This window comes from Alosa alosa, chromosome 20 (genome assembly GCF_017589495.1).
Source record: "Alosa alosa isolate M-15738 ecotype Scorff River chromosome 20, AALO_Geno_1.1, whole genome shotgun sequence".
Lineage (NCBI taxonomy): Eukaryota > Metazoa > Chordata > Actinopteri > Clupeiformes > Clupeidae > Alosa > Alosa alosa.
This window is the reverse complement of record NC_063208.1, coordinates 24679315-24704314: the sequence shown is the minus strand read 5'-3', so window position 1 is coordinate 24704314 and position 25000 is coordinate 24679315. Positions and strand designations below refer to the sequence as shown.

General features: G+C 44.9%; 1 protein-coding gene across 1 annotated transcript in view; it reads left to right on the top strand.

Annotated features, from left to right (window-relative positions):
* LOC125285417 (sodium bicarbonate cotransporter 3-like) overlaps positions 1 to 25000 on the top strand; it is a 63432-nt gene that overhangs the window by 25800 nt on the left and 12632 nt on the right. The window contains 7 exon segments of the mRNA XM_048229853.1: positions 1 to 29; positions 5911 to 5990; positions 11992 to 12149; positions 12808 to 12895; positions 13584 to 13730; positions 14654 to 14754; positions 18926 to 19100. The exon segment at positions 1 to 29 is cut by the window's left edge and continues 160 nt beyond it. Of these exon segments, the coding sequence (XP_048085810.1) occupies positions 1 to 29; positions 5911 to 5990; positions 11992 to 12149; positions 12808 to 12895; positions 13584 to 13730; positions 14654 to 14754; positions 18926 to 19100 (778 nt within the window).

The following is a 25000-nucleotide window of genomic DNA, read 5'->3' as shown; positions in this document are numbered from 1 at the left end:
CTCTGACCCGCACTTGCTTGAGTGCAACGGTGAGGCTCCTACTCCACTCTACACTCCCCCATTTGCTCCCGTACAAAACAAATTTTAAAAAAAAGAAAATAAAAACAAATAAAGGAGAGGTTAAAAAGGGACGCCACTACCACAACCCCGCCCCCTTCTGTTGGTGGGGGACTTCCTGTTAGAGCTGCAGGAGCGAGCAGTTCCGCCATTTTGAGTGAGTATCTGTCAAGCACAGAAAATTGGCTGGTGAGTCCTTGAAAAAAAAAAAAAAAAAAGGCTATTTCATTATTTCTTAAATAACCTGAAAATATAATAGAATTGGGGCGTGTGGAACATGCTTCTTGGTTTGGCTGGTTGCACACTAATACTGGAATCCGTCTGAGGTGTGAGGCTTAGTTGTGTGATACTATGCAGATGACTTCAATGCCTTGCAGTGTGTTCCTCGTTTGGGTATGGGGTGATTTCGGCTCTTGGCTGAAGTTTATGAAGCTTTATGCACTTAACCTTATTGCACATGAAATTAAGCACTTTGATTAGCACTTTCAATTAACCATTTTCAGCACTGTAGTAATCAGGCTAAGTAGACAATTATAGACTTTTTGAGAATGAAATGAGAAGCAAAAAGTGAAATGAACAGAAGAGTGGAAGAAAAAGGAGAGCAAGTTGATAAATGGTGAACTTTGCTGATGTGTTGTTGAACTCTCTTCACCCGCATGCACGTCAGACTGTTACCACTGCATTGTCCACCCATGATGAACTCCTCTCCCTGCACCATGTGATTGGTGGCTTGTTTGAAAGGCAAACAAGCTGATTGGTCTGTGCACATGCATCTTCCATCCCCTCCTTCTCCCCCATGTCATGTTAACGGCACAAGCTCTGTGTGACACTAGCAAGCGCAAGCACAAGCATGAAACACACACACACACACACAGCACACACACACACACACACACATACACAAATATGCACACACAAACTGTTATGCCACATACAACCACACGCAATAGTTTGGTCACATGCAATTGCTGCTTCACACTCACTCACACACTCACACACACACACTCTGAAAAACACACACACAAAGCTTTTGCCACACTGTTCTCACCTAACCTCTCACCTTTTCATTCTTGCATCCAGCCTAACCCTGCATCTCTCCTACTCACCCTTCCATTCAAACCCTCCTTATGGTTCTCCTCCTCTGCTCTCTCCTCCTCCTCCTTCCTCCTCCTCCTCCTCCTCTTCTTCCTCCTCTCTCTTCCTGTTGGCAGGGGAAGGTCTGTCGGCCTCGCGCCACTCCCTCCTGAAGCCAGGCCTGTCCTCCTCCAACCTGTCCCAGAGGCGGGAGTCCCGCGTCTCCATGCTCTTCAACAGCCTCCTCCCCGGCTCCTCCTCCTCCACCAACGCCGCCACCCCTTCGCCCTCCCGTCCCGACCCGCTGCTTCGCCCCGTTGCAGCGGCCACCGCGAGGGGGCCGCCCAGCAGCGTCAGCGGCGTGTGTGGCCCCGTCTGTCCCCGTAGCCCACAGCAGCTACGTCCCGAGGTGGTGGTGTAGCCAGCCCCTGAGGAGGAGGAGGCAGCGGCCGGAAGGGGCGAGGGAGAGACGCTGCGCTTCGGTGCGCCCATCCGAGGGCGAGGGCGTCGGGCCCGGCCGGCCCCAGCTCCAGCTGCAGCTCCAGGCCGGGACTGCTGGCCGCCCACGAAGGCAAATACTGTATATCTGTGTAGCCTGTACTGCCAGTGTGAGTGCGGGCCGGCCAGGGCTCGGCGCCGAGCCCAACTACAGCAGCATCCAGCCTCCTGCAGCATGTGGCTGTCACTCATCCTCCCATCCACCCACTCTCAATCTCTCCATCTCTCTCTCTCTCTCTCATCCACCCATTCCCACTCTCAATCTCTCCATCTCTCTCTCTCTCTCATCTACCCATTCACCCACTCCCACTCAATCTCTCCATCTCTCTCTCTCTCTCATCCACCCATCCACCCACTCTCAATCTCTCTCTCTCTCTCATCCAACCACTCAGCCTCTCTATCTCTCTCTCTCGTACTATCACTCTCTCCCATCCACCCAGTCAGATACTCTCTCTCACTCTCACCACTGCCACGGTCAGCCAAATCACTCCAGCCCACTCACTGACCACTCCTCAGGCTTCAGTCACTTGTCCATTCAGACGCTCATTCATATTCACATTCAACCAACCCCACCCACCCCGCACCCACTTCCACTCATCCACACCAACCACCATTCAGCCCTAACCACTCATTCAACTACCACCCCACTGACTCACTCACACACACACTCAACCACTCTGTTAACTGACCACTCACTAACTACTGTCCACCTACTCTCAGCTCTCATTCAACCACCACCAGGCTTGTGCAAAATTCCAGAATTGAATTGAAACTGGCTCTTAAATTCCAATTCATTTCTTGAATTTCACTTGCATTTCAATTGAGGTAGCAAACAGGAAGCAGAATTGCAATTCAAATTGTGCACAACCCTGACCACCACTACTGGCATTATCATCATCATCTTCATCACCACCCACCTCAGGTCCATCATTAGCCCTTTTGCACACAGTATATCCACTCACTCACCCACCCTTTTCAACACACTCATCATCATCATCATCATTCATCGTCAGTGCCATCATTGCTCTCACTCTCTCTGCATCACGCTGATATCACACTGTTACTCTTTCTCCTTCTCTCTATCTGTCTCTCTCACTAGCTCTCTCTCTCTCTCTCATTCTCTTTCCTCTCATCACCTCATCCTTCTGTCTCTATTGACTCACTCTCTTTTTTTTCTCTCTGTTTGTCCATCTCTGCTCACTTATCTCTCTCTGTTCTCTGATATCGAAACACACACACACACACACACCAACACATCCCACACCCACTCATTTCCTCTTAAATCACTTCTTTTAATCTCCCCTCATCTCCTCACACACACACACACACACACACACACACACACACACAGCCTCCCATTACCCCACCACCAAACACAAACAAACACACACACACACACACACACACACACACTTTCGCCCATCTCCTCATCCTCATCCTCCTCTTCTTGCCCCATGCTGCTGCTGCCCTCTCTCTCCCTCTCTGTCTCCGCTTGCCTCCTGCATGGCTGTGGTGGTGACGGCGGCTTGCCTCCTCTCCCGATGCTTAGCTCAGCGCTGCAGCTGCCGTTTGTCTGTGTGTGGTCCAATAAAGCGCCCTCCTAAATATTGGGCTTGGTTGGTGTTGCGGGGGCCTTCCCAGTGTACCGTTGGCCTGTGGCCTGTCTCTGTGCGCTGGCTGTCTACTGGCGCGTGTCCGTCCGCACGCGCCCGCTCGCTCGCTAGCTCCTCTGTTTCTCCGCTCCCCCACTTTCCGCCCGTTACGCTGTTAATGTTTCATTAATGTTTCGCTTTTAATTTCAGCCCTCGCTAGTGGCCCATCTGCCCCTCAAGTGTGTGTGTGTGTGTGTGTGTGTGTGGTGGGACATGATCCTTATTCACAGAAAATACACAGTTCTATGACCGAGAGGCGCTTGGTGTCGCTGGATGATCCCACATGGGTCTCAGCTCTTCCTTTTCCATGTGTAATATGTGTGCCATGTTCGCAGTCCCAGTGATTTTCCATCTTAATTTCAAGCCACTCGCCACCCCACCGCACCCTGTGTGCCCGATTGCCGTATGTGTGTGCTGCGGGCCATGGTTTTCCCCTGTTACAGAACCCCCATGGAAAGCACTCTAAATTTAAAGGCGTGACGCAAGAGAGGGGCAGGCCTGCCTGACTTGGCTTGGCATAGGCCACCCCACCGGCGGCATTTCCTAGTGACGTTGAGTTCTGTCTTCTCTCCCCCCCCCTGGTCTTGTGCCCCCTGTATTTATAGACGAGGGAGGAAAGAGGGCACGGCCATGACATCGGCTGGCCCGGTCCAATGGGGAAAACGCTAAGTGGGAGGCGGAAACAGTAAACACTCTCAGACATATAGGGAACACTCCCTCTGGATCCTAATCAAAGTGTTACGTAAGGGTTTACCCTGGAGGGCTTTATTTGTTTGGCTTGTCAAAAAGGTTACCCTATTTTTTTAGAGCATAATTCATAACCGTCTTGTTAAAGAGCCTTATGAGTCTAGACATTGTGAGAACATTAGAGTGGGAACATTCTACAATTCTACATCCACATTGGTTCTTTTCGCAGATGCATGAAGCTGTTCCTTGAGAATGGAACCCATGATATTCTACCGGTTTCCACCGGTTCAGTCACCACCAGGACACATTCTCTGTATTTACAAACAAAGCTACTCTATATTCTACTGCTTATGTCACCAACACAACAACACATGATACGTGTATGTATATAGTGCTTTATGTAGGTACTCCAAGTGCTTTATAGTGAATGGGACGAACCCCACTTCAACCAGCACTGGTTGTGAAGCTTCTGCTTTAATAGCTCAGCTCACCATCTCTCCATCCACTTCCAGCACTAGAGGGACACATGGCCAGTAGATTAGCGCTCGTCCCGCTATCTAGCCCAGGCCATCCAGACAGTCCTCACTCCTGCAGCACCCTCACGCCATCACCCCACATCTCCCCCCTGGGGAACAGCCTGTCTCTTCCTTCTCCTCCAGGCCGTTCCCAGTCCCACACGCTGGCTTTCATCCACCCAAAGCCTCCGGGAATACATCCCTATCTGCTCTCTCTCTCTCTCAGAGCCTGGGCAGAGTCTCCGCAGACGCCGACCTATGACCTTGGCGCTGCCAGTGGCTCGCCGTGTCCACGCTGAGCTTCAGGAGCCGGAGAGGACAGGCTGGGACAGGTTGTGTCCTTTCATAGAGCTGCCTTTTGTGTGCCCGTGTTCCCCAGAGATGGGCATAGAGAGAGAGGGGGGGTGGTAGAGGTGGGTGTAGGGGGGGGTGGTTCGGGGTGAGGTAGGTGTCGAAAAGAGCCTTTATCAGCGGGCATTCCTGCCTTAATCTGGCGTGGATGGGTGGGGGGCAAGTCTTGGATCTTGATTGGCGCCAAGCGGGCTTGGTCAGCGCTAATCCCCCTTACTGCCCCCGGGGCTTTATAAGGAATGCCAGTCTGCCCAGAGTCACCACCCTCTCCCCTCCACCACCAACCCTCAGCTGTGCCCCGTGGCCTTCCCCCCGAGCACACACCGCTGTCCCTGCCCGGCCGACTCACCCGCCCGCAGCCCTTGCTCTGGGAGCAGGTGGACGGGAAGGACGTCCGTTGTTAGATTTGTCTGTTTTGTTTGTTTGTCAGGTGCTATCATCAGAGAGCCTTTGCAATAGAGCTGTAAGCCTGATCCCAAGTCCATTCTCTCCTTCCCTAAAGGCCTGCATGAAGGAGAGGTCCACCAGTTTGTTTGTTTGTTTGTTTGTGTGGGTCATCAGAGCCTAATATCTTACTCCTATTCACGGCAACTCTCACCCATATCCCCCATATGCGGTCCCTTCTCTCTCCCCGACACATGAAGGATAGCACCGCCTGCTGAGGTAGAGGCTCTTTTTGTTTATTTGACTCTGTTGGTTTATTTGTTTGTTTTGAGCCCCAAACAGCTGTCAGGAACCTGTCCTGTTATCCGAGCATGGAGTCAAAGTGTCGCTGTGTTTTCGCCCACATTTTTGGTTTCTGTTCTGGGTCACACTCGCCTGTGATTGTTTGTCCTGTCTTGTTCACTCTCAGTCAGTGTCACTCTCTGTGGGCCGTGAAGCATGTGGTCTGCTACTGTTGTACGTGGTGTTTTTTTACCTGTGTTTGTCCCCCGAATTAAGAGTCTGTCTGTCTCTCTCTCTCTCCGCTCTCTCTCTCTCTCTCTCTCTCTCTCTCCTCTCCTCCCGTCTCCTCTGCTTCTTATCCACTCCACCATACTTGAATAAAACATTGTCAACCCTTTTCTCCCCCATAGGAGGTATGGCACCTGCACCGTCCATCGGAAGCAACTTGGATGGAGGCAAAGGTGGCGATCGCAGGACGACCAAACCAGGGGTCAGTAGTACTAGTAGCAGTAGTAGTATTAGTAGTAGTAGTAGCAGTAGTAGTAGTAGCAGTAGCAGTAGCAGTAGTAGTAGTATTGATAATAGTAGCAGTAGTAGTAGTAGTATAGTAGTAGTAGTAGTAGTAGTAGCAGTAGTAGTAGTAGTAGCAGTAGCAGTAGTGCCAACCACTAGCTGGCCTGCTCACATTTTAAATAGAGCTCAACAGTCCCGCCCCTCCTCTGAGAGAGTTTAGTTTTGGAAGTAAGTTCCCCATTAATTTGTCCTTTTCAAACCGACTCATTTCAAACATTTGCAGCCTAATAATAGTTGAACATGCTTTTTCTTTAATGTCTAATGACTAACTGACTGACTACCATTGAGTAAATTCAACTTTCAAGTTGAGGAAAACAGTTTTCATCGGACGGCCACACGTCAGTTCACGCCATCTTGATTCCAGCGTGCAATGAGCCAACAATCACAGAAACAGCATAAACATTTCCATGGCAACGCTGATCTCTACCAATCAAAGGCTCTAGTTTTACCGGCTTTTACATGTTAGGTTAGGATTTTGGGTAGTGTAGTACTCTTCCATTAAATCCTGAATAAAACATTTTTTTTTTCTCAAAACAAGGTTGATGCCCCATGAACTTTTGCCATATGAACATGTACAATCGCTTAGTCATGTCATAACTGGTTTCTAGTCTACCATGGACGGTTACAATTTTATGGCTTATACTCCAGTTGTCAATGGAGAAATTGTATTGAATTCTTACTTCTGGAATCTGTGGGGGCAGGACTGTTGAGCTCCATTTACATGTATTCATTTAGCAAATACTTTTTTTTGGGGGGGGTGCTTTTTATGCCTTTAACCCTTAAAACCTGATTGACGCAAAGTGCGTCAAAAAACACACCCTTTCTTCTCTGTTACATTGCTCTGGAACTGTTAATCGCAGCGAGATGAAACCTTTATTGCATGACAGAGCAGAAGTGGGGCTTTCCAAAGAGACTACACACTTGTCTGTACGATCAAGTATAAAAATTAAAAAAAATCATGAAATTAAATCAAATTGCATCATATTTACAGTCTATACTTCAGTTCACCTAGCCATTACTCGTTTTGAATTACTTTGAACCCATGATCTCATAGATATGGCAAGCATATCAGATGAAAGAGGAGACTCAGGGCTATCCATTGGTACCATGTATATCGATCCTTCTGGCTTATAAAAACCGACGAAGTGACTGCAAAATAATAACGGCATGTACACAAACCAATGCTGCACACCCATTACTCTCGTTTGAATTACTCACGGACCCGTGATCGGATAGATATGCCACGCATGTCAGATGAAAGAGGAGACTCAGAGCTATCAGCTACCAAGTACATCCTTCTGGGTTATAAAACAGACGAAGTGACAGCAAAATAATAAGTTCATATAGCTGGACCCACATTTTTGTATGTTTTTTGTGGCAAAGCATGTTTATAATCCAACGTTATTGTGTGTTTCTCTATGGCAAAGCATGTTCATAATCCGGTTTTGAGATCCTAGCAAATTCCTGCATGGCATCCAATTCAAGGCTCACATTGCATCCCAATTTGTTCAACAAAGAAACACCTTTTTTGCCTTTACTTTGTTCATGGCAATGCAGTAAAAAGTTGAGAATCATTATGAGTGCATAGCCTACACCACAGGCTGACACACAAACTCGGGTCAAGTCAGGTCAGATCAATTTGTGTCACAGATATGGAGCGCAGAAAGGTCATTTTTCATCATTAAAAAAAAATGGCATTTATTTCCGTAAATCACACACCACATATTTCTGTAAATTGCTCAGCCCAGAGTATCCCTCCAACATGGCAATTATATTGCCCGATTCAGGGCAGTCTGCCCTACACACACATGACATGCATGTAGAGCTATGAGTTTGCTGTGGTGAGATACATGTCAAAATATAATATTTTTTTATTATACGCTTTTTATATTTTAATTCTTTAAAAATCTAAATAAAATCAATGCTAGTTAGGGTTGCAAAATTCCGGGAATTTTCAAAGTTGGAAACTTTCCATGGGAATTAACGGGAATATATGGGAATTAACTAGCCTGACGAGCCAGACCCACATTAAAATGTAGGGTCTGGGCACTCACCGTTCGCAGTGCTCAGTCCGAGGGGCGGGATAATCAGTTGTCTTTCAAATTCCCTCTGCACGCAATAGGACAGCGGCAGCGCTATGAGTCCCATGCGTTTCCCACCAGCGGAGCTAGTTGGCTAGTTCAAACGTTTGCCAACTTAATAAAAGCTTAACTCGTGTCACACTGTTCGCCAGCAGCAACATCCGTCTTATTTGTTTTCAAGTAGCAGGGAATTCAAGCCAAACCGTTGCAACTCTGCCATCAATCATTATGTTAAGCCCACCTAACAACTCTATACACGATTTCATTGGCCTGATTAATTTTCGATTTCTGGAGCTCACAAGCCAACGGAGAGTTGCTAGACTAGCCCTGGCAGCAAATGTAATTTGCTGCCGCTAGGGGCGCGTCTAGATTTCTAGGCTAGGAATGAACAGGAATAAACAGGAATTAACGGGAATAAACTGGGAATTTTTAATATGGCAAGTTAGTCTATAACACGGAACTTAAATGTAGTGGACAAAACCCCATCTTGCAGTGTAATACTGGTTAAAACAACCTGATTTAATGCAATTTCAGTCGAATTTCTACCCTGCACATATGTCAATCACATGCACACAGCAATCGGCATATGATGCTATACATAAAAGAAACCTATGGTGCGTTCATATTCATGGGGAAAAAATGTTCCAACCTATCGGATTTTGTTGTTGAGTGGTGTGGTGTATCTTGGGCAGTTCAGTGTTGCTAGTTTAGCATGCTACCATAGGCAGAGAATGGGATTCCCGCTAGCATGCTAGCTTGCTTTATATGCTAAGCTAAGCGAAAATATGAACATACAAATCATATGCTTATTACAAAACAAAATGTTAATGTTTGTATATGAAACAGTTTGTATGAATTACCCAAAATTCCCAGTAAATTCCCATAAATTCCCATAATTTTCTTTAATTCCATTAAAGTTTCCAATTTGGAATATTTCCAAAATTCCCCAGATTAGCTTTCCATGGTAAGTTTCCGGAAATTTACCGGAAATGTTCTGCCCCTTTGCAACCCTAATGCTAGTACTAATACATGAAATGATGGCAGATCTGGATAGCCTAGACTCTGCTGAAAAAAAAAACAATATATAATATGTGTGTGTGGCACTTACAATGACCAGAATAAATCCTTATGAATAAAGGTAGTGAAAATGCCCTAAAAACAGCTTAGGGTTCTAAGGGTTAATGACAGTGGGACAGTGGAGAATGACAGGAAGTGAGTGGGAGAGAGAGTCAGGGTGGGATCCAGAAAGGACCACGGGGCGGGAATCGAACCCGGGTCACCGGCGTATGGTGCAGGTGCCCCAGCAGTTGCGCCTTTAGCAGATAGTTTTAATCCAAAGTGACTTACATGTCAGTTATACTACAAGAGACTACATTGTCCGCGCAGCAACTTGGGGTTAAGTGCCTTGCTCAAGGGCACAGCGGTGGAATTGAACCCACAACTTTTCAAGCTACTGCATGCTAGCCCAGGTTCTTAACCGCTACGCTACCACCGCCCACCACTCACCACTACTCATCAGATCACAATCACTAACTCAGCCCCTGAGGGATGGGCCTGGGAAACCACACGCTTGGCTACCGATAGAGAGAGTTGATCCAGCCCTGGCAGAGACGGGTGCTTCTGTCCTTCTACGAGCTGGCTTTTACAGTCCAAGCCCCAGCCCAGCCACTATGCCAACTCCACAGTCCTGAGAGAGAGAGAGAGAGAGAGATAAATAAAGAGAGACACACAGGGACATATGGAGAGAGAGCGAGAGAGAGAGAGAGATAAATAAAGAGAGACACACAGGGAAATGTGGAGAGATAGAGAAAGAGAGAGAGGCAGTGGTTGTCGGGAAGGCTCTGTTCCTCTGTGGCCAGTGGTCTGTTAATCACTTATCCCACACTATGGAGCTCGAAGTGGCTGGTGGCTTTTTTACTGCCAGCACAGTCATGTCCCCCGAAATGAGATTACTGAGCAATTCAGCAGTTACATCACCAGCGCTTGGCCGGCACAGGCGAGTCCTAACAGCACTCCAGCTACCACTAATGCTGCCAGCATCTCCCCTGCACTGCATCGATTCAACACCCACCCAGAGGAAATCACACAAGACCTTGATGGCGGAAAGCCGAGCCATATTTCTTGTGTCTCTCTCTAACGTGATCGGAAGAACTTTCAGTGCAATAGATGTTCCGCTTGAAACTTTTCTTATTATGATTCTGAGGGGCATGTCCAGGGCGGATGAGGACGAGGAGAGTGGACAGAGCTGCCAGCTGGGGAGTGATGGCACAAAGGGAGATAAATCGATTCTCCTGCCCCCTCTTCATCCACTTGAGATGCTCAAACCCCTGAAATCTTCGGATGGATTCTTCTGTCTCCTCCTCCTTATTTCTGTAGAGCTCAACACTCCCCCCCCCCTTCCACAAGGGCTTTACGGTCCAGAAGTACATTTTCCATTCATTTCTCCCATTGCCGTCTGGAACAATCTATATATAAAGAGTTTTAGACCTTGCCTTAGGCTGACCAGCTATGATGCGACTCGTAATCATACAACACAACATGTTGAGCAAAAAACGCAAAGCAGACTGTGTACATTTATTCCACTGCTTGGTTGAATTTCCCATTGTCCTACGTAATTTAGAACGACCATTAACCGTATGTTATCTGCACACCTATGAAGTAGATCCATTTTTTGGCCGTATCACACTGTATATTAATTCGCCGAACTTCGTTGTGAAGTTTAAATTAACTGTCACGTTGCATCCGAGCTGTAAAATGCAGGCGTTCAGAACATTGCAACATTCTAGCATATGACGGAGGTGGCTTTTAGCTAGATGGATGACAGCAGGCTAAAAAGTTTTCAAAGCTAAAGTTCATCAGAATCTTGGGATCGCCCGCTTGACAACGGGAGAGATAGAACTAACGACTGGCCTTTGGCGTAACAGCCATCCATTTAGAACTAGTAGCGGCAGTTTGTCCTGTGAGTTGAGAAATTAGTTGATATGTGTCGGAAGAAATTAGTTCTACAAACAAGACAGTTTTAGCGATTAAAACGTTTAAATTGTAACAGGAAATGAACACAACGCAAGTGGCAACAGTGGAATAAGCGGGATAATGCACTCCACGGTGGTCTGTTCACAGAAGTTAATGCACTACGAGGTTTAAACCTCCGCGGCGTCGGGGGCGTTTACAACCTCGACCCGTGCATTAACTTCTGTGAACAGACCACCGTGTCGTCCATTAACCCTTACTTATTATTGTGACAATAATTTGACATGCTTACTTTTGAATGTAAGACAACAAGATGACTACTAACTTCCTACCGTTTCTATTGAGTAAATTCAACTTTCAAGGTGAGAAAAACAGTTTTCATCGGATGGTCACACATCGCTTCTGATTGACAGCATCCATCTTGTTCAACATATCCATGGCAACAGTGATCTCTACCTGCAAATGCTCTGCTTTTACATGTTAGGATTGATAGTATAGTGTTTTACTGGAAATTGCATAACAAAATGTATATACACTATATTATGAGCATAAACAATGGCTTAGTTATGTCATTGCTGGTTTTAAGTCTACAATTTTATGGCTTATACTCCAGTTGTCAATAGAGAAATTGAGTTGGATTCTTACATCCGGAACATAAGGGGGGGCGGTACTGTTGAGCTATTGACCTCATCTCTAGTGACCACTGCCTCCTCCCCTTTTTAAATGTTAGATAGATAGATAGATATATAGATAGATAGATAGATAGATAGATAGATATAGATACTTTATTGATCCCCAAGGGGAAATTCAAGTTTGCATAGATTCTACTACTCCCCTTCCCTCATTGCCCCTCCTCTACTGTCTCAGGTGGACTCCAACTTCATGAAGAAAATCCCGCCTGGGGCGGAGGCGTCCAATGTGCTGGTGGGGGAGGTGGACTTCCTGGAGCGGCCCATCAACGCCTTTGTCCGCCTCTCGCCCGCTGTGCTCATCACAGGCCTCACGGAGGTGCCCGTGCCCACCAGGTGGACACCTACTGCTACTGCTTTCTCTCTCTCTCTCTCTCTCTCTCTCACACACTCACACTCACACACATACACAAATAAAGACAGACACACATACATACTCTCTCTCTCTCTCTCACACACACACACGCATTCACACATACCGCCTCAGAGCCCTGAACTGACCCATATCTACAGTAGCTTCTCACATCTTAAAACCCATTGTTTTCCCCATGTCTCCCAATTGCCCCAGCACCTCTCATACAGAACTGCCTTCCTACCCCACATAGTAAAGTGGCACATTTGCATTAATGGAGTACACATAGAAAGTCACTGACTAGAAACAGCGAGCTCAGAGGTATAAGATGGAGGAGGAGCTCTACTATCGGAATTGTGAAGATTTCTTCCAGGAACTCATTGGTACTGATAGAGATCTCTCTTTCCCGCAGTACAATGTCTGTTGTGTTTTGCTTTAGATAAAAACCTGGGCATGGATGGTTCCAGCAGCATCTTGGTGCCAGACTACATGGCCACTCTTCCATGAATAATCTCCAGATTGGATGCTATTAGAGTTGTCTGTTCCTTATCAATGAGTTTGAGATTGCTCTCATCAGTAGAATGCTTCTCATCAAGAGATTCTATTTCCCTGTATCTCTCTCTCTCTCTTTCTCTCTGGCAGGTTTTTGTTTTTGCTCCTGGGCCCGCGTGGCAAGGGGTCACAGTATCACGAGATCGGCCGCTCCATGGCCACCCTTATGACAGACGAGGTGAGCGGAAATCCCACAATCCCCTCAGCCTAAACCCAGCTTCCTCTCCCCACTCACCGCGGTCAAAGACACACAAAGACACACAGTCACATTGTCTGACCACATCCTCCCATAGCTCTCACCGTGGCACTAACGGTACCTATGGGAACTGCTGCCTCCCTGTGTGTTCTGTAACTAATCGCATGTATCACTGCGAGAGATCTATTTTATGTATGATGCATGCAGATGGGGGACAGCGCTGACGCTCTCGCTCTGTTTTTATAGCCGCTAATGGGACATTAGGTGCATGGGAGCACATTTAGTCCTGCTGTGGATAGAGACATCACGATGTTGTCAAAATGTTATGACCATTCCGGTGACAATAGGGTACATTTGCCTGAAAGAAATATATTTTTTTAAAGGAGTGAGAGTTGTTTCAGATCGTGTGACCCAAAAGTGGGTCAGTCAATTACGATAATGGGAGTCATTGATTGCATCCAATCAATCAATCAGTCAATTAATTAATCACTCAATTAATCAATCAGACTTAATCTATATATAGTGCCTTTTCTGTGGAATAGCAATACAAGTTGCATAACAGCAATAAATTAAGATAAATGTAATTGAGACAGAAAAATATTAAAGAATAAATTGTAAGAAGATTTAAAAAAATGAGGGTATTAAAACAAACATGTTTTTCTCTTTTCAGATTTTCCATGATGTGGCATATAAGGCCAAAGACCGGACGGACCTGCTGTCGGGCATCGACGAGTTCCTGGACCAGGTGACAGTGCTGCCTCCTGGAGAGTGGGACCCCACCATACGCATTGAGCCCCCCAAGAACGTGCCCTCACAGGTAATGGGGGTGGCATCATCATTTGTCAGCTGCTTACACACACACATACTTACTGACCCACACGTGCACGCACATACATACACACATACACACACACACACACACACACACACACACACACACACACACACACACACACACACACACACAGAGATGCAGAGAACTGGGCTATCAGTAGAGAGATGGAGTATGTACATATCACACACACACACACACACTGTGTAGAAACTATTGCCTTAAGCAAAGACTACCATTTTGTTCGGATGCATAACAGACAAATTGTACAGTAGCATCAACAAGGTCGACAATAGTGGTAGACGGTTAGCAGGGTGGATATTGTACGGTCGTTGATATTGAGATAGTCCAGCTACCCACTCTATGGCTGTTTGTATCAGCACACATATAATGAAATCAGAACACATTGCCTAAGGCAAGCCACTGATTAGGGGCTTTTGCAGGGTGTCCACACAGTCTGTGTAATAGCCTCTGTGTTTTTATCCTCTTTAACTGCTAATGACCATAGGCTCCTTAGTGAAAGTGAGTGTTCACTCTGTCATGTAGATTTATTTATTAATGTGTTATTTAAATGCCTTGTTTTTGTAATGTGTTATACATTCATACTTTCTCTTATTTTGATTACTTACACATTTCATTTTAAAGTTGGTGTCGTTACTTTTAATATATGCATAAATGAAGGTTATGTGATGTTTTCGTGTGTGTATGTGTGTCTCTGTGTGTGCATGTGTGTCTGTTGTGTGCGTGTGTGTGTTGTGCACGTGTGTGTGTGTGCATGTGTGTGTTGTGCACGTGTCTGTGTATGTGTGTGTGTGCATGTGTGTGTGTGTGTGTGTGTGTGTGTGTGTGTGTGTGTGTGTGTGCATGTGTGTGTGTGTGTGTGTGTGTGTGTGTGTGTGTGTGTGTAGACGAAGAGGAAGAGACCACCGCAACCCAATGGCACTGCGTCCCCCTCTGAGCACAAGGAGGAGGCACATCAAATTGGCCCCGAGCTGCAGAGGACTGGCCGGTCAGTACAGAGACATAATATGGACACACACACACACACACACACACACACACACACACCAACATTCTATTAATGCCTGCACATACACATCACCTGCAATCACACATGGACTAGCACTCACAGACACAGTCTAGGAATTTCTAACATTATCGCACGTATAATAAGTCATCTAATTGAAGTGACCCTTCTCACAGCTAAATAGAAGCACAAGAGTGTGAGACATGTCGGCTGCAGCAGATAGATTTGTGTCAGACTCTGGCAGGAGCTATTAGACTCGAGCGTTTGTTGGCTATTCTCCTCCACCTGATTCCCCAGTCCTACTTCTACTACCATCCTGATTTGAATGGGCTAATTTTTGACCTGACAGCCTTTACGGTCACCTTTCTTTAAAATATGACCTTAAGGCCAGTCACTTTATAAAATGTAGATGTCATGGAGGTTTTTGTTTACTGTGACGTGAATGAAGTGTCAGAAGTTTGTTAGCTTTCACTCATAGTCAGTTGCTCTGACCTTTGACCTGTCGTACACCTCACCTGACTTTCTGACATGGAAATATCAACAGTAAAGGCTTTTCATGGGGAGTTAAGTATGATCTATAAGTGGCTCTATGGATGCTGTGGAGTCATCTGGTTAATGTGGGAGCATATATTATGGGTCATTCCACGTCAATTCAACCAGGGCCCACGCACTTAGGTCTCAAAAAATTCTGAAAAAATTACCAGGTGTACCTATGTTACCTAGGAGACACACTGTAAAATTACTCTTATGTAACATCAATACTTTCCAAGATACAGCCAGTTTCACAGGGGGAGGGGGGTGTCGATTTTGTTCGGCCTCTTTTTTTTGTCAAAGTTCACAAGCCCACAGCGCAAGAACTAAACCATGTAGGAGGCTCAAATTTTGCAAGCTGGTACATAAATAGGAATAGTATGTAGCAAAATCGTCACATTTGGTCTGGATAATCCTGCATGGTCATAGCTGTCCCTCAAAGTTGATACAAATTTTATTGGAGTTTTTGGCTGAGCTCTGTTTAAGCCTTCAGAAGACATATTTGTACTCAACATAGGCTCTTGATTTATTTTCCATACTGAGATAAGTAGAAACACTCTCACAAAAAACAATGAACAGAAAATAAATTCCTTCAGGGTCTGAACAGCAGACCTCACAAGTTTTCTTTATTCTCCATGATCTTTTCTTTTTAAAAACACCAATTTGACTTGTCTTATGCAAATCTTTCTTTTTCACTTTCCACCCTGAACATGGGCAAAATGCACCATTGACATCAATATGTTTTGTATAGCGCTATCACAGGTTACTCTATACAACCACAGGTGGCAGTGTGGTGACTATATAAAACATATTGATGTCTATGGGGCATTTTGCCCATGTTCAGGGTGGAAAATAAAAAATAAAGATTTGCATAAGACAAGTCAAATTGGTGTTTTCAAAAAGAAGGGATCATGGAGAATAAGGAAAAACATATTTAAAAAATCTTTGTAAATTCCCACAAGGTGTTTGGATGCTCTGAAAATGATAACCAAAATGATTTTTCAGACTTGTGAGGTCTGCTGTTCAGACCCTGAAGGGATTTATTTTCTGTTCATTGCTTTTTGTGAGAGTGTTTCTACTTATCTCAGTAAGGAAAATAAATCAAGAGCCTATGTTGAGTACAAATATGTCTTCTGAAGGCTTAAACAGAGCCCAGCCAAAAACTCCAATAAAATTTGTATCAACTTTGAGGGGCAGCTATGACCATGCAGGATTATCCAGACCAAACATTGACGATTTTGGTACATACTATTCCTATTTATGTACCAGCATGCAAAATTTGAGCCTCCTACATGGTTTAGTTCTTGGCGCTTGTGGGCTTGTGAACTTTGACAAAAAAAAGAGGCCTAACAAAATCGACCCCCCCCCTGCAAAACTGGCTGTATCTTGGAAAGTATTGATCTTACATAAGAGTAATTTTACAGTGTGTCTCCTGGTAACATAGGTACACCTGGTAATTTTTTCAGAATTTTTTGAGACCTAAGTGCGTGGGCCCTGGTTGATCTGACGTGGAATGACCCTTATGCATTGCTGTATGTCTGGGAGAGTCTTATGTAACGCACCACTGCATTGCATTATTTAGCCAACAGCTAATGGTTGTGGAAGCATGAAGTTTTTATGACAATACACGCCATGACTGTAGTTTGTTTGCAGATATTTTCTTCCTGTGTGTGTGTGTGTAGCATATGCAGAATAAATGCATAGTTCTTTAACGGGATGAAAGCTGTAGCTAATTGTGTAGCTCCTGCTGAAGTGACTTATCTCAGCTGACAGGTTCCTGAGCTCTCTGTGTGTATGTTTTTGTGTTTGTGTGTGTGTGTGTGTGTGTGTGTGTGTTTGTGTGTGTGTGTGTGTGTGTGTGTGTGACCTCTGTCTCAAACACATACATAGACACATTCACACATCCACCGCCCACACATATATGCCTTGTACTTTTCTGGAGAACAACATTATGTAAAAAGAAGAGAATAGAGAGAGAGATAGAGTGAGAGAGAGAGGGGCTGACAAGGCTGAAGGAGGGAGGAGGAAGAGAAATGAAGAGCCAGATGAACACGTAAGTTCACCACAAAAATGCCCCTCATGTGCAGAGATCCCAGGGACATAGAGCCGTCAGAACAACATGCACTATCTCCTGCCAATTAGATCAAATCTCAAGCATTTGCAGCATTGTATTAGACAGAACCAGAACACCAGTAATAAATGACTATCCAAAATATAATTACCATGGGATCTTTTATGGTCTGTATGATGTGTGCATTATGTGCACTTCTACGTGTGTGTGTGTGTGTGTGTGTGTGTGTGTTTTGTCTCTGTGCACATGTTGAGTGAGGCCACAACGTGAGGAGAGGAACTCGGCGCTCTTATTTTATCACAGTATGTTGGCCAGCTGGCAGCACACTGGCCACCAGCACCGGTCAGCTAAATCAGGCCCTTAATCTCCGGTGCCCTAACAGTGTCACAGTCACGTTTAGACACACACACACACACACACACTGACATGTATACACACATGCTCACACATAGGTACACACCTGCACATGTACACACAAACACAAACATATACACACACAATCACATATATATATATATATAAGTACACATTCTTGCACACATGAATATGATGCTCATACACCTATATGCATAGAGACGGACCCAAAAACACACACAAACACAATTCTTAACCATAGCAAGCGGGCACGGTGCTGTGCAGTGGCAAAACCATACTTTCCAACACCTAAAGAGACGTGCTAGCAAAACCTAACACCTGACATTGTAGCGACAGACACACACACACACACACACACACACACACACACACACACACACACACACACACACACACACAGACACATTGCAACCATGGGTTTCAGTGCGCCCACCTCCCATGGCCCAAGGTTGCAAGTTGGTGTGTGTGTGTGTGTGTGTGTGTGTGTGTGTGCGCGCGCGCGCAGCGCATGTGTGTCTGAGCCCAGACTGCGCTTGAGTAAACAACACATTTTACATACAGAAATACACACACATACTGTACAGAAATACCTACGTACGCACATGCATGCCCACATACTCCCATAGACACACAAACACACACTTGGACACACTACTATAGTACTACAGACACACACACACTTGAACACACTGATATACTGTAGTACCACAGACACACACACACTTGAACACACTGATATAGTCCCACAGACACACACACACTTGAACACACTGATATAGTACCACAGACACACAAACACACACTTGGACACACTAATCATGTGTGTGGGGCCGGGCTGACCCATGAACAGTGCTCTCACTCCCACCTCTTTGTGTGTCTGTGTGTGTGTCTTGGACAGTGCCTCTCTCTCCCCTGCTCTGTGTGTGTGTGTGTGTGTGTGTGTGGTGTGTGTGTGTGTGTGTGTGTGTGTGTGTTGGACAGCGTTCTCACTCCCACCTCTTTGTGTGTGTCTGTGTGTGTGTGTGTGTGTGTGTGTGTGTGTGTGTGTGTGGTGTGTGTGTATGTGTTGGACAGTGCTCTCACTCCCTGCTCTTTGTGTGCAGTGTGTGTGTGTGTGTGTGTGTGTGTGTGTGTGTTGGACAGCGCTCTCACTCCCATCTCGTTGTCCCCCTGCAGCATTTTCGGAGGCCTGGTGATGGACGTAAAGCGCAAGCTGCCGTTCTACTGGAGTGACGTGCGGGACGCGTTCAACCTGCAGTGCCTGGCCTCCATCCTCTTCCTCTACTGCGCCTGCATGTCCCCCGTCATCACCTTTGGAGGCCTGCTGGGGGAGGCCACCAAGGGGAACATCGTACGTGCCCACACACACGCGCTCACACACATGCACACACATACATGCACACACGCACACACACATACATACACACACCACACATGCACATGCACACATACACACAAACACACACACACACACACACACACATGCACATGCACACACGCACATGCACACACACACATATGCACGCACACACACATACATACACACACCACACATGCACATATACACACAAACACACACACACACACACACCACACACCACACAAACATATACACACGTGCGTGCACACGCACTCTCACACACACTCACACACACACACACACACACACAAACATATACACACGTGCGTGCACACGCACTCTCACACACACACTCACACACACACACACACACACACACACACACACACACACACACACACACACACACACAAACCGCCACCATGAACTTAAATTGCACCCCCTCTCAATCACACATTGCCATTTAACATTGTAAGTGCCCCCCTCCTCGTTCTTACATTCACTAAACCAAAGGGCAACATCATAAGTGCCCAACTCGCACCATCAATAACACCCTTTAAAAGACCAAATTGAAGGGAATTACTGTAAGCGCCTTCTGCCATCTCCAGTTCTCTCCTTTAAACAGCTAAAAACAAAAAAAGGTTGTGAGCCCTGTGAACACTGCATATATAAACCAAAGCTGTATCTGTATGTGTATCTCCTGGGAATCGGTCTCATGAGTGTGTAATCAGCATCTCAATCTACCAGTTTACAGCTACAAGGGTTTTGATATTCAATTCAATTCAATTCAATTCAAGTTTATTTATATAGCACATTTCATATGGCATACACAGACTCAATGCGCTTTTAGAAAAACATTATCAAATAGACATTTAAAACACATTGATAGTAAAATAAAATTAAAATAAAAAGTATAAATAAATAATAGAAATAAAAGTTTCTGATAAAATAATAAAATGAAAGTCGCCACACCAACTTGGAAAGACCTTAAATTTTAACCAAAAGCTGAGGCAAATAAATATGTTTTCAGTCTGTTTTTAAAAGAATTCACTGATTGAGAAGATCTCAGTTCAGAAGGTAGGGAGTTCCAGAGTGTAGGGGCATAGTGACTAAAAGCACCATGAGCGGAACTAGTATTTATTCTCGGGATTAAGAGGAGACCTTTGCTTGAGGACCGTAGGCATCTGGCTGGAGTATATGCAGTTAACATATCAGAGGTATATGATGGGGCTAAGCCATTCAATGATTTAAAACAATAAGAAGTATTTTAAAATCAATTCTTTGTTTTACTGGGAGCCAGTGTAGTGATTTTAGTAGTGGCTTATATGTGATCATATCTTCTCATTCCAGTTAGTACTCTGGCAGCTGCATTTTGAATTAGCTGGAGTTTGTATAGTGTTTGCTTTGTTAGTCCAGCAAAAAGAGCATTACAGTAGTCTAATCGACTTGAGATGAAAGCATGTACTAATTTTTCTGAGTCATGTTGAGAAAGGAGGCATCTAACTTTAGAAATGACTCTAAGGTAGTAAAAGGCAGTCTTTGAGATGCTTGAGATATGCTTCTGGAAGTTGAGTTCAGCATCTAAAGTTACCCCTAGATTTCTGACATCCTCACGAGAATTTACTGACAGGGAGGTTAACAGAGGATGAAACTTTTATCTCAGGGCCTTAGGGCCGACTAATAAGATCTCAGTCTTATTGTCGTTGAGTTTTAAAAAGTTCTGGGCCATCCAAGTTTTGATATCCGAGATACATTGGGTAAGATCATTTAAAGGGCTAGGATCATCTGAGGAAATAGAAATGTATAATTGTGTATCATCAGCATATGAGTGATAGGAGATGTTGTACTGCTGAATGATAGACCCAAGTGGAAGCATATATAAATTAAAGAGCAGAGGACCAAGAATTGATCCCTGAGGTACCCCATATAAAATATTAATGATATTGGAAGAAAAGTTTTCAATAGAGACAGAGAATGTCCTCTCATTTAGATAGGATGTGATCCAATTAAGAACTGCACCTTTAAGACCAACCAAATGTTCAAGACGATGTAAAAGGATAACATGATCAATAGTAATAAACGCTGCACTGAGGTCTAAGAGGACTAGAACTGAAACTTGGTGATTGTCTGTGGCGATTTTAAGATCATTAACAACTCTGACGAGAGCTGTTTCTGTGCTGTGGTTCGACCTAAAACCTGACTGATAGATGTCGAAAAGATTGTTTAGAGACAGAAACCTGAGAAGTTGTTTATATGCAACCTTCTCAAGTATTTTGCCTAAAAATGGTAAGTTTGACATTGGCCTATAGCTTTCACAGACAGAAGGATCCAGGTTAGTTTTTTTCAGTAGTGGGGTAACAATAGCATGCTTTAGACTGCTGGGGAAGATTCCAGACTGTAGTGAGGTGTTAACAATACCTACATGTAGGATGTCAGCAGCCATGCAGCTGAAGACCTTTTTAAAAAGCGTAGTTGGTACGAGGTCAAGAGCACAAGTAGCTGAACTAAGTTGTTCTACAGTTTCTTCCAGCTCACTCAGGTATATAGGAGTAAAACTGCACAGAGTGCCAGTGGGCCTTAATTCACTGGGAGATGTATTGCTAAAATCAACAGATGTTATATTATCCCTAATAGTTGTGATTTTTTCATTAAAATAAGTTGCAAATTCATTACACTTTTCATGCGAGCGGAGTTCTGAAGGAATCATTCGAGGGGGATTGACAAGCCTATCAATGGTATTAAAGGTCCAGTATGTAGGAAATAATGGAAAATAAACTGTAACCATTCCAAAATGATCACCATATGTTGTCAGAGAGTAAGGAAACACGATGAATTAAAAGTAATGGCTTATTTGACAACATTACTCTAACCTGTAAAACCCCGTAAAACCCATGAAAAAAAAATGAGTTACGGGTGGAATGTCTTAGAATTTTCGTTTATGTTTTGAACGATTAATTCTAGAATAAGCTGATATTAATAATGGGCTAGTGCGCCCCTCCTATTTGGGTTGCCAAATTAGCAAAGGCCAACTGTCAACAGCTGTCAGTTGTAGTCATGAACGCCACGAGAGGCAGGCAAATTTCCAAAATTACAACAATAAACAAATTAAGTGGACATCGGAGGAGCTTCCTGAGATGGTGACGTCTTCGTCAAACGAAGAATATCAAGTGTGACGCAGAGCTGGCCATATTTCTCCACAACAGGTAGCCTATGCTAAACTTCATCTGCATCGCTAACTTCAGCTAAATATGTTACGTTGGTAGAGAGGTATTTTTTGTTTTCACTGTTTCCGTAATGTGTAGCTGGGTCATGGTTGGAGAAACGTTAAAGCAGCTGCAGGTCAACTAACCTGCAAGTTAAGTCTTCATTACATCTGGCAACCCAGAAGAGGCTCGCGTCTAGTAGTCTTGAGAATGTTCACCAGTGTTTTGATTTTGGCCTGCAGAACGTTCGGTAACAATCCTACAAATCGCACCTTTAAATAATATTTTTGAGTTGTTCGAATGTTCCGCAATGAGGTGAGAGAAGTACTGCTGTCGGGACATTTTCATTTCTTTATTATATTGACACAGCTGGTTCTTGACATGAATGAAGTCAGCCTGCAATTTGGTTTTACACCATTTGCGTTCGGCTTTGCGGCAAGTTCTTTTTAATGCTTTAACCCTCTCAGCATTCCTCCAGGGTGCTTTGCGTTTGCTAGAAGTAGACCTGATTCTCATTGGTGCAATATTATCCATAATATTTGTTAAAGACGAGTTGAAGTACTCAACTAACTTGTTGCAGCAAGAATAGGGTGAATTCAAGTCAGAGACAGAATTAATAGAAAAGTCAGGATAGGAATTAGAATTAAAATTAAGGGCAGGGCTCAGGTGATAGGTGTTACAGGCCTCTGTTAGAATGCAGACACAAACAGACAAGAGAGTTGTTTGCATTCAGAGCACTTAGGAGTCATCAACACACACACACACACACACACACACACACACACACACACACACACACACACACACAGTCACACACACACACACACACACACAGCCACACACACACACAGCCACACACACACACACACACACACACACATCCTAGTCACTGGAGCTGAGAATCCAGTGGCGCCCAAAGACAAAACCAGATGAAAGACATCCTCGTGGTGCCTTATCAATCATTTAATCTTTGTTTTAGTCTTCCAGACACACACCCACATATCTAGCCAAGGGAGAGGACAATTAGATCAGGGCCTTTTTGCCTTGGAAATATCACATGCAAACAGTAAAATAGCATTTTTGCACGAGTGAGCGTCTACAGCCCCCGGTCTCTGATCTTTAACTGGGGCATCTTTGACATATGGAGAGCAAGGCTCCAGGAGGCACAACAGTGGCTTGTCTTGGAACCCGGGGATTCTGGGATTGAATCCAGCTCCTCCTGTCCCGTGACCGCCAGAGAGCTGATTGGCTCCTTGCATGGTTGCCCTCACCCATCGTAGGGTGTGTGTGTGTGTGTGGGTCTATGGCTATGTCTCAAGCCGCCTACTTACACACTTCAAATACTGAGTTTAAGTATAGTGCAGATATTGGGACAATACTAACCATCGAAAAGTGGGCAAGCAATCACTTAGTGCACACTAGCAGTGTACTGACAGAAGTATGTGGTTTGAGACACAGCCTATGTCTGAATGTGAGGCATTTATTGTAAATGGGTCCAAGGGCCCAGAGGAGTAGTGAAGGAGCTTTAGAAATGCAGTCCGTTACAAGCCAGCACAGGGACGCGGGCCACTGCACACACAGCTCAGTAGTGATGACGGGAGGAGTGGGACCCTTCTGAAGGATGAGTGTGATGACAGCTCACTCCCACCTCTGTTTTAAGAGAGCAGCTCTGTCGTCTGTGGGTGCTTGAGAACAGGAGTGTAAGGCTGCACTAAAGGGTGGCTTTGAGGATGGCCCACAATAAGACTGTCTGCAAGTCTGAGAGAAACTGTTGGGGGCTGTGGTTCTGTCTGTGCTGCTCAGAGAGAGTCTGTCTCCAAAGGGATGTGGGTAGAATCTTGAATGTGAGATCGTCCATGGATCCAAAGCATGCTAGTCATCCACTTTGGTTTTATACATAATTAGATATATTCATGAAATCATATTTATTATTTCATTTAGTATTTGGCTTCCCATAAATCATAGTATCAGCTCACAAGCCTAATTACTGTACATTATGTATCAGATTAGGGGCCTCTAAGGAACTCTGGATCTCATACAGAGTGACCATTGGGTCCTTGGCTACCTGTCTGACCAAGGCCCTTTGTCCTGGATTACTCAGTTAGGCTGAGTGGCCAGATCAGGGAAGACTGCTGGTTGTTCCAAACTTTTCCATTTGAGAATGATGGAGGCCTTGACACAATCCTGTCTCGCAGGTCTATGGACAATTCTCTCGACCCCGTGGCTTGGTTTTCACTCTGACATACACCATCAACTGTGAGACCTTACATAGACAGATGTGTGCCTCTCCTTATAATGTCCAATGAATTCAAGTCTTATAACAAGTGGTCTGGATACTTATGTTAAATGGGATATTTCAGTCTTTGATTTTTCTATAAATTTACAAAATACACCAAACACCTGCTTTTTGTGTTTTGAGTATTGGAGCATTGAATGTAGAGTGATGGAAGAAAAAAAATGAATTGAATCCATTTTAAGATAAGTCTGGAGTGAGCGGTGATGGGACTGCGTAGTGTAACAAAAGTCCTTTTAGGCAAGTCCCTCCAGTCGGCGGCCATATTGTAAAATGCACGTGCGCAAGGCATCATGACACCAACCTTGCTCCAGCAACGAGATCACAACACATGATTGGCACGATGTATTCACAACACCCCACATGATTGGCACAATGTATTCACATGTCGACTT